Here is a 10,319-nt window from a genome sequence, read left to right as displayed (position 1 = left end):
CTTTGTATTAATGCTTCCACAACTACCACTTCTGCAGAAGATGAGAAATAGAATTTCTCTTAACTCTTTTGAAAGGATAAAATTATAATAAATATCTGTTTCATGTTTAATATATGTTCTATTTTTTTGCAAAATATTAAATAAAAAATGTTATGTATTATAAAAAATTAATTACTTAAATTAATTATTATACAATTGTGTATAAATATGTGTTATATACTAATGACTGATTTAATTGTTAATTTTTAATATACACATTAATAATTGATATTAAATACGTATATTTTATATATTTATGTATTAATATGTCTTTTTAAAATTTGTGTCTCATAAAATAAATAAATAAATATTAGAATGCACCTAATTTGCATTTTTATTTTTATCTTTTACTTTTTATAAAATTTAAAAAATATGAAAAATAAAAATAGAATATAAAAATACTAACCAATTATTTAGAATGCGTTTGGTTTATATTATTTTTTATTTTTAATATTTTTTATTTTATGAATTTTGAAAAAAAAATAAAAAAATTATTATTTTTACTATTTTCACTTTTTTCTTTACAAAATCTTCAATTGTGTTTTTAATGTTTCTATATAGATATAGTTTTTATGGGGGCTTTTTAAGCTATGATGTAGTCATATACTCACATCCCATTTATTTTTCTTTTTTCTGACATTGGTTTCAAGGTTTCAGGTATCATCTTAATGGCAAATTAAGATTTAAGGACAAGTTCTGATTTTCCATTGGATTCTTTTCTTCATATATGCTAGTTGTTTTGTTCCTCCTTGAAGCCACTTGAAGACAGAATTTTTGTCAATGGGGTCCTTCCAAGACTTGGTTCTTGTGCTGTTATGTTCTGTTTGGTGTGTCTTTCATGCTGTTAATTGCAATGCTCAGTTACAATCTTCTCAAACACTTGTGCTTCTTCAACTGAAAAAGCACTTAGAATATCCAAAGCCATTGGATATTTGGAAAGATCGTTGGACAAATCTTTGTTCTTCAACACAACAAGTGAATGTTTCATGCAATGAGAACTTTGTCACTGAACTCCTGATTATTGGTGACAAGACACAGAGCAAATTTAGAGAAGAACATGAAGGATTTGATGGTTATGCAATTCAAGATCAAACACTTTCACAAGGGTTTTCAATGGATTCTTTTGTTGCTACTTTGGCAAGGTTAACTAACCTTAGAGTTCTGAAGCTTGTTTCTTTGGGAATTTGGGGTCCATTACCTGATAGGATTCATAGGCTTTATGATCTTCAACACTTGGATTTGAGTTCCAATTTTCTCTACGGATCAATCCCTCCAAAGATTTCAACCATGGTGAATCTCCAAACTCTTAATTTGGGTGATAACTTCTTCAATGGTACTATTCCAACCTTGTTCTTCAACTCATCAAGTAATTTATCATATCTTAGTTTGAAGAACAACAAGTTGAAGGGTCATTTTCCAAATTCAATTCTTGGCATCAACACCCTTAATGAGATTGATATTTCAAACAACAATATTTCTGGTGGATTGCAAGATTTCAATGGTTTGAGCAACTTGGAACACTTGGATTTGAGTTGGAACAACTTGGATTCAACACTTCCTCCAATGCCAAAAGGATTGAAGAATCTTTTCCTAAGCAGGAACTCATTCTCAGGTGAAATTCCAAAGCAATATGGTAAACTAAGTATGCTTCAAATGCTTGATGTTTCAAAATAACAACCTAAGATGTAGCATTCAGCTTCGATTCGTCGACATTTCGAATAACAGGCTAATGGGGGGCTTGCCTGATTGTTTAATCCGAACCGGACCCGAAAATGATGGAGTTGTTAAGAGTGATGGAAATTGTTTGTCTGGGAAGAATTTTCAGCATCAACATGCATTGTCATATTGCAAAGAAGAAATTCCTCAATTGAAGAAGGAATCGCATAAAGTTGGAGCATTATTTGTTGTTGGTGTCATTGTTGGAATTCTTGTTATGGTTATGGTTTTTGTTCTGTGCATTGTTCTAGTTTGTAAAAGGTATTATTCAAAAGGGGTATCAGAACAGCACCTATTGCATAAATCAGTTCAAGATAGCTACTCAGCAAGTTTGTCATCTGAAATTGTGACAAATGCAAGTAGGTATTCTTTTCATCGTAAAAACTTACATGCAGTTGTCTTCATGTGAAGTTGATAGTTGATAAATCTATTTAAATTATTATTTAAAGACTCATAACTACAAATTTTACATGAAGACAACTGTAAGTGAGTGTTCACTTCTTTTCATTCATCAAAATGATATATATGAATATTGTTGTTACTAATGTTATTCTAAAGATTTTAATTTTATTGTTTGTTACTAAAATTTCAGGGTATGTTTCTGAAGCTGCAAAGTTTGGCAGAGAAGACCTTCCCTTGTGTAGGTCATATTCCTTGGAAGAGTTGAAGGAAGCAACAAATAACTTTGACAACCCTAATTTTATGGGTGAAAATTTATATGGGAAGGTTAGAACACTACTCTTTATAACTTTTGTTTTTAACTTTTATTTTAAGGGATTAACTTTTAACTTTTCCTCTAAGTAACTAGACTATAATAAAAATATTTTTAAAAAAGAGTTTTTGCTAAATAATTTTTTTTTCCAAATACATTGACATTTGACAATATAAATTTAGTGGAACTCTACTTTTTTTTTTTTGTTGAAACTAATAGACACTTTTGTATGAAAAAAAAAAGTTATTTTTTATTTGGTCCGATCCATTGATTTGCTGTCAATTTTCGAAATTTTATCTGATTTTTGATTGATTGATTTTTTTATTAAATTGAATCATATTTTTTATCTATTAACAAGCTCAGTTAGACCGTTTTATTTAAATTTTCTTTAAAATCATACATAAAATAATTTTATTGAGACAGTAGATATGAAAATTATTTGCATTTGTCTGTGTTCGCACTTAATTGAACGTTAGTGCATAAAAATTAAACTCTTTTATCGATAACTCGAAATGCATGCTAATGGAATTGATAAGCTATTCCTATGATGTTGCAGCTTTACAGAGGAAAACTAGAGAGTGGAATGCAAGTTGTGATAAGGTGTTTGCCCTTGTCAAAAAAATACACAATTAGGAACTTCAAACTAAGGTTGGATTTGCTAGCAAAGCTTCGTCACCCTCATTTAGTGTCTCTATTGGGACATTGCATTGATGGTGTTATTGGAGATCAAAGTGACACAAATGTCTTCCTTGTTTATGAATTTGTCTCAAATGGAAGCTTTCAGACCTATCTCTCAGGTACCAATATAAAGAATATAATTTTAATATGATAACTAATAGCTTGTTTCATAGAGAAGTTTTGTTGTGTACTTATTATGTTTCATAGTAATATTTAATCCATGTCATTTTGATTTGCTAGAGAAAGATTCTCTTCTTTCCTTCGGGTTTAGTTAGTACTTTTCACTTATTAATACTGAAATCATTAACTTTGAAGTTGAAAACTTTTATTTTATACCGACAAATGTGCTGGTTTTCACATGAATGCCATTATTTTGACAAATAATATGCAAGGATTTATACAAGAAATATTAAAAAATAATATCCTCCCTTTATTTAAATATAGGATTTATTTTGGTGAGTTTTTTAAAAAAGATTTTTTTAGTTATTGTTTTTAATAAAAATAATTTTATATTTGAATATCTCATACAAATTTTATTTATTAATTATGCTTGTATATAATAATATAAAAATATTTTTTGTTTATCTATTATGTAAAAAATATTTTTTTTAAAAAATCTTTTAAAAAGGATATAAATTTTATAAATTCATAAAAAAGATAATTTTTTATTTTTTTAGTATTTTTATTTTTATTGCTAAAAATTTATCAAATATATTAAAAAAATAAAAAATATATTTTTCTATCAATATAATAACACCCAAATAAATACATAATATAGTGGACTTCTCAATGCAATTCAATCCAGCTTATACTAGCAAGAGAATTTAGCATTATGACTTCTTTTTCTCTGTCGTTATTCAATGCCATGTGCTACTTTTTCTTCTTTCTACTTGGAACTTTAAATTTGCAAAAAAATTAAACAAGCTTTAGTCGGTAAATTTTTTAGACTTTTAGAGCATTAGGTTTAATTTTATTTTGAGTCTTACAAAATGATATAATAGTATTTATGTGACTATATATTATAAATAGTTATTTAAAATTAAAAATAAAATTTGTCATTCTAATATTTAGTATTAATTCAATTAAAATTTTATATTATTTTTAATTATTTCATCAAAATAATTATACAAGTGATGAAATTTTATTGATTTTTCATTAAAATGATATCGTCTTTCTAAAGCAAAACTAGTTTTATTTTATCAATTAATTTTAATACAAATTTTAATTTTAAATCAATTTATTTCTTAAAAACATAAAAAATAATATTCCAAAAATATTTCATTAAAATTACTCTAAGCTTATGCATAGAAACTCACATTGGAATATAATAGTATACTTCTTCATAAATTAGAACCTTTGAAAGTTGAAACTAAACCTTTGAAAGTTTCCAATTTATGAGTTTGGTTATTATTATTATTATTATTATTATTATTATTATTATTATTATTATTATTATTATGTTTATGTTTATGTTTATGTTTATGTTTATGTGCAGAAGATAGTGGTGGGAAGGTTTACAATTGGTCAGAGAGATTATCAGTGCTAATTAGTATTGCCAAGGCTATTCACTTCTTACACACTGGAATGATACCTGGCTTCTTTAAGAACAGACTTAAGACCAATAATATATTGATTAATGAGCACTGGATGGCAAAGTTGAGTGACTATGGATTGTCCATTATATCTGAAGAAACTGATGCTTGTGGGGTATGTTTCCCTTTTTGCCCTTTTTAATTCTTCAAATGAAAATATTAGCCATATATTGATTACCCACATGAAGATATCTTTGTATAAAAATAATAACTAATGTATTAATACGTATTATATTAAATGTATCTTTGTGTGTTATCTTGAGTTATTCCAATTTATGTGCAATAAAATTTATGATGAATACAAAGTGAATTTTCACATTGCTTAAATTAGAAACTCATTCTAATATTTGATCTAACAAATTACCAATTGATTTGATAATATCACTCAGACTAATATTTAAATATAAAAAAATGAGATCACAATTAGATATTAGAATGTAAAATTATAACATTTTTTCTATGTCTATGATTCATCTTCACTGATTTGACTTATTTTATGGTTTATAGGTAAATGGAGAAAGTCCTGATTCAATGTAAGAATTTGTGTAGATCATGTGACTTAGTATTTATTTATTTGTGAAACTTTCCTTGAGGTTTATAGTGTCCATGACTCTCCAAACATACATGTGTAATTTTCAGGCAAATGAAAAGGTTAGAGGATGATGTCTATAGCTTTGGATTCATAATACTTGAGGCACTTGTTGGACCTTCACTATCTGCTAAAAGAGAAGCACTTATGCTCCATGAAAGGGTATGCATTAAAGATTTTCAGATTAAATTACATGATGAATTTGTAATGTCTTCCAATCATTGAAAAACACAAGTTTCAAATGAGTTCAGTTTTAATACATCATCAACTTAATATAATTTAACCATATATTGTTGCATTAGTAATTTAGTAATTTACATCCACTTTCTTAAATAAAAATGTAAAATTATTGAGTTTAGAATTTATGGTTTAAATTTTAAAATATGATATTATTTATCTTTCATCTGATTTGATCAGTAGTAACATGACAAATTAAAAACTGATGTTTCCAAATGGGTATAATAAATTTAAGGTTTAATTATTCAATTGGTCCTTATAGTTTCATCAAAATTTTAATTAAGTCTCTATACGTTTTTTTATTTTTAATTGGATCCCTATATTATATCAGATTTTGTAACTAAGTCCCTACAGTGATAAAAACGTTAAAGCTAAGAGAATATTCTATTAAACTATAGGAAATATTCAGTCAAATGTTAGGCATATTTGTTTTGTTTAACAGAAGAGTCTGATAATTCTGACATTTTTATCACGACAGGAACTTAATTACAAAATTCGATATAGTATAAGGACTCAATAAAAAAAATATAAGAACCTAATTGAAGATTCAATTAAATTATAGGAATTGACAGAATTACTAAACCTATATTCAACTACTATTATGCATCAAAAATTAAATTGATGGGTTAATGTTGTTAACTAATATAATTTTATAGGGATCATTCAATAGTCAAGATGGGTGGAAACAGATTGTGGATCCAATAGTGATGTCAACTTGTTCTAAAGAATCTCTATCCATTGTGATATCTATATCCAACAAATGCATTTCTCCTGAGTCATGGAGCAGACCATCCATTGAAGATGTCCTTTGGAACTTGCAATATGCTTCTCAAGTTCAGGCAACTGCTGATGGGGTTTAGGGATCAAAGGTAGTTTGTTTTCAGAAATTGGGATTGAAATTCGATATTGTATTTGGTAGTTTTGGAACACAAAATTTTAGTGTGAATACAGGAGAATGAAATTTTTTAAAATAGAGGCTAAAATTTTAATAATATTTTTTTAAAAAATATCTTTATTTAACTTTTCAAATTTTAAGTCTACACTTTAATTTTTATATTTATCTTCAACTAAACATAATGCTAAAATATAACTTAGTCCGATATATTTTACACAAAACACAATACAAAAATTTAATTTAATCTTTGTCTCTTAATTTCAATAATCTCTTAGTATCAATCTCTAACTCTCCATACTAAACATAGTTTTAATTATGAATTTTTGTTTCAAATTCAAAATATTTCAGTAATGTTATTTGTATATTAGAAATAGAGGAAGTGACAAAGCAAAGTCTTAATCAAATGTTTTGTCATATTTTTTTTCTCCGTATTATGTAAGTTAAAAATATCTAATTTTAATATACAAATAACAGTATTTTCATCCAAAGAAATTACTTCTCAATGATAATATCCTTGAAAAGTATAAGAGGATGAGAAAGTATCTATTTGCTCAAATTATTCAGCAGCCATGAACATGAACTTTGATTTGTATATAATTATTTAGTTAATCGGTAATATATAAGTGCTTGCTTTTTTAATTATCAGATCGATTTATTTGTTTGGTTAAATTTGGAGTCAACTTATTTAACCAGGTTAATTAATTAAACATCAACTATTAGATCGATCTGATTTAAGATAAAAAAAATTAAAAGTTAATTGATTAATGATAAAAATATATCAAAAAATTGATAAACCAATCAAATGATATATTTGATTTTTATAATTTTATTATTTAGACAGTAAATAGACCTATTTATAATATTTTCTTTAAAAAAAATTTAGTCAAATCTAAGTGAAATTTTAAAAATATAGATTAATAAAATCAACCTCACTCACTTAACACCGGATATATTTACCTAATATTTTTTATTGATAATAATAGAGGTCTGCTATACATATAAGTCTTTTTGACTTACAAGTCTTATAAGTTGGTACAAGCCCAACAAAAAAATATGCATTACATTCCCACATTTAAGAGTAAATAAACGCACGTTATTCAACCACTTCCTGTTTCTAAAGCGCGCTACTCACCATGCATTATAAACGAATCTTCTTCTCTTCCTCCATGAAAACGAGTTTCTTGCCAAATTTGAAGATAATGGAACTTTAGAAATACACCCAAACAATTACAGAAATACACTCAAACGATTACAAAAATACACTCAAAGGATTACAGAAATACACCCAAATGGTTACAGGAATTCACCCAAGCGATTATAGAAATACACCCAAAGAATTACAAAAACTGCATCCAAAAGATTTAAGAAATACACCCAAAATTCGTTGAAGTACACCTTATGCATAATTCAGAACTCTTTCTCTTTCTCCTCCTCATCTTCTTCCTGCTTCTTCTTCTTCAAAAACAATTTCAGAGCTTGATGTCAAAAAACAATAGAAATCGAGAATAACGAAGAAAGAAAACAGAGAGAAAAGCACGTAAATGAAGAAGAAGAAAGAAAAGGCAAGAAACAAAAGAAAAGAAGAAGAAGAAGAGGAGGAGGGAGAAGAACATGCAGCAAGAAGAAGAAGAATGTACAATGAAAACGTTCAGTAACGGTTGAAGAAGGAGAAATAGAAGGCAAGAAACGAAAGAAAAAAAGAAGAAGAAAAGGAAGAGGAAGAAGAACGTGCAACAAGAATAAGAAGAAGGTGCAGTGAAAACGTACAGTAATGATTGAAGAAAGAGAAAGAGAAGGCAAAAAACGAAAGAAAAGAAGAAGAAGAGGAAAAGGAAGAAGAAGAAGAGGAAGAGGAAGAGGAAGAAAAACGTGCATAAGAAAAAGAAGGTGCACTTATAAAGACTTATATAAAAAAACACATACAAAATTTCTCATAATAATAATATTAAAATATAACAATAATAATATTTTTTATATTTTACATATTTAGTAAAATCAATGTTTTTTTCACCATCATATTTAGTAAAATCAATGGTTACTTGTGGTTGTATAAGCAACTGTTTGGTTGGGAGGAGCGGGAGAATTGGTGTTGGCTTTGGCGTCAGCTTGTTCCGGAAAAGCATAAGTTTTTGGCTTGGTTGTGTCTTAAGGAGACTCTTCCTACTGCAAGTTTTCGCTTTAGAAGAAGGATGTCGTCATCGGATAGGTGTCCAAGATGTCTTTCTAGCCAGGAATCGGTTTTACATTGTATTCGGGATTGTCCAAAAGCTCAGCTTGTCTGGCATAAGTTGGATATTTCTTGTCATCCTCTGGATTTGAAGAACTGGTTCTTGTATCATAGCAGAGAGCATCCGTTCAAGTTCTTTTCGGGACTTTGGTGGATATGGCGAGCAAGGAATAATGACATATTTAATCCCCATGAAACTTGGCCTCCGGAAAAAGTGATTTGTCTGGCATTAACCTCATAAAAAGAGCTTAGGAATATTTTTGAATTACAACGTATGTCCCTTCCGTCTACTCTAAATGGTTTTTGGAATCCCCCATCCATTGGTACTTTTAAGATTAATTGTGATGCTAGTTATTTTGGTTCGGGTGATAGTGTTGGTTTTGCTTGTGTTATTAGAGATTGTAATGGGAGTTGGCAAAGAGGGTGTTTGGGAATGATTGAGAGTAATAGTATTCTTCAAGGAGAATTGTTTGCTATTTGGAGAGGATATCTCTTAGCTTGGGATGTGGGTCAACGAGATGTTATTTGTGAAACGGATTGTGTGGAAGCATTTAATCTTGTTACTCAAGATGGTTTTGGGATTATTGATCCATTGGTGCTCAAAATAAAAGATATCATGCATTGGAATTGGCGTGTTGACTTTCGTTTGATTATGAGAGATGCAAACACGGTGGCAGATACTATGGCAAAGATGGCGATGAAGTTACAACTTTCGCATGTGGAGCCTTTTTCACCTTGGGAGGAGTTTAAGAGTAGTCTTAAATAGGACTGCCCCTCTATTTAAGCAGTTCCTTATTTTATTTGTTTTGTTTTTCTTTGTTTAATTTATTTCAATAAAAAAAATAGGCAATTGAATAAGCAATAACCACGTAAAAGATAGACTTATTTTGAGTAACATACTAAAACAAATAGCCACGTAAAAGATAAAAGTTACGAATTTGAGTTTCACTCTTAGAAAAAAATTATTATTATTAAAAATTTTAAAGTCGTGATTGCAAATTTGCAATGCACAATGTTAAGGGTTTTTGCTTTTTATATTTTTTTTCATTGTTCGGGCTGGGTAATGATTTTTGTTTAAAGTGACTGATTTTGTTGCTACAATTAAATGTTTGAATGAAAGACCCATTTTTGTATTCATTGTTCATGGAAATGAGCTAGTTTTTAGTCATATAAAAAGGGTCTTTAATTGAATGTGAAACTCTTTTTTTTGTTATTCATTGTTAATAGTTGGATTTATTTTTAGAAGATGATGTGTATCCAACAAATTTTTTGACCAATTTTAATTTCTATTCAATAGAAGATGATGAATTCTGACAAAATTTAAATTAGTTGTTGATTTTTTTTTCATTCTTAAATCATGTCAAGTGTACAGATACTGACATAACTAAAAGAGAGATGTTTTATGTTCTTTGCTAGGTCCTGTAAATAGAGAATATTACATGAATTAATTTTTTCTATACATATTTTATTTTTAGTATTAAAAATGATGATAAAGATAAATAAAGATAAAAAATTGTCTATTGTCATAAAAAAATGATATAAATATTATTTTTTCGACGAAATAAGTTACAAGTGATAGGTTTATGAAAATATTAATGATCATGAAGTGCGTCAATGATATAGAAAGTAAGGGT

The 10,319-nt window shown here is 27.9% G+C and overlaps 1 protein-coding gene across 1 annotated transcript in view; it reads left to right on the top strand.

The window, feature by feature from the left end:
- The window catches only part of LOC107463496 (probable inactive leucine-rich repeat receptor-like protein kinase At3g03770), a 7,004-nt gene extending 470 nt beyond the window's left edge, over positions 1 to 6,534 (top strand). The window contains 8 exon segments of the mRNA XM_021130001.2: positions 690 to 1,706; positions 1,708 to 2,114; positions 2,348 to 2,481; positions 3,024 to 3,264; positions 4,641 to 4,852; positions 5,245 to 5,270; positions 5,377 to 5,488; positions 6,220 to 6,534. Coding sequence (XP_020985660.1) covers positions 820 to 1,706; positions 1,708 to 2,114; positions 2,348 to 2,481; positions 3,024 to 3,264; positions 4,641 to 4,852; positions 5,245 to 5,270; positions 5,377 to 5,488; positions 6,220 to 6,423 — 2,223 coding nt within the window. The 5' untranslated portion in view covers positions 690 to 819 and the 3' untranslated portion in view covers positions 6,424 to 6,534.
- The last annotated feature ends 3,785 nt before the right edge of the window (positions 6,535 to 10,319 follow it).

This window comes from Arachis duranensis, chromosome 8 (genome assembly GCF_000817695.3).
Source record: "Arachis duranensis cultivar V14167 chromosome 8, aradu.V14167.gnm2.J7QH, whole genome shotgun sequence".
NCBI classification, from domain to species: domain Eukaryota; kingdom Viridiplantae; phylum Streptophyta; class Magnoliopsida; order Fabales; family Fabaceae; genus Arachis; species Arachis duranensis.
Note: the sequence above shows the minus strand (reverse complement) of the source record. Positions and strands in the feature narration are given on the sequence as shown.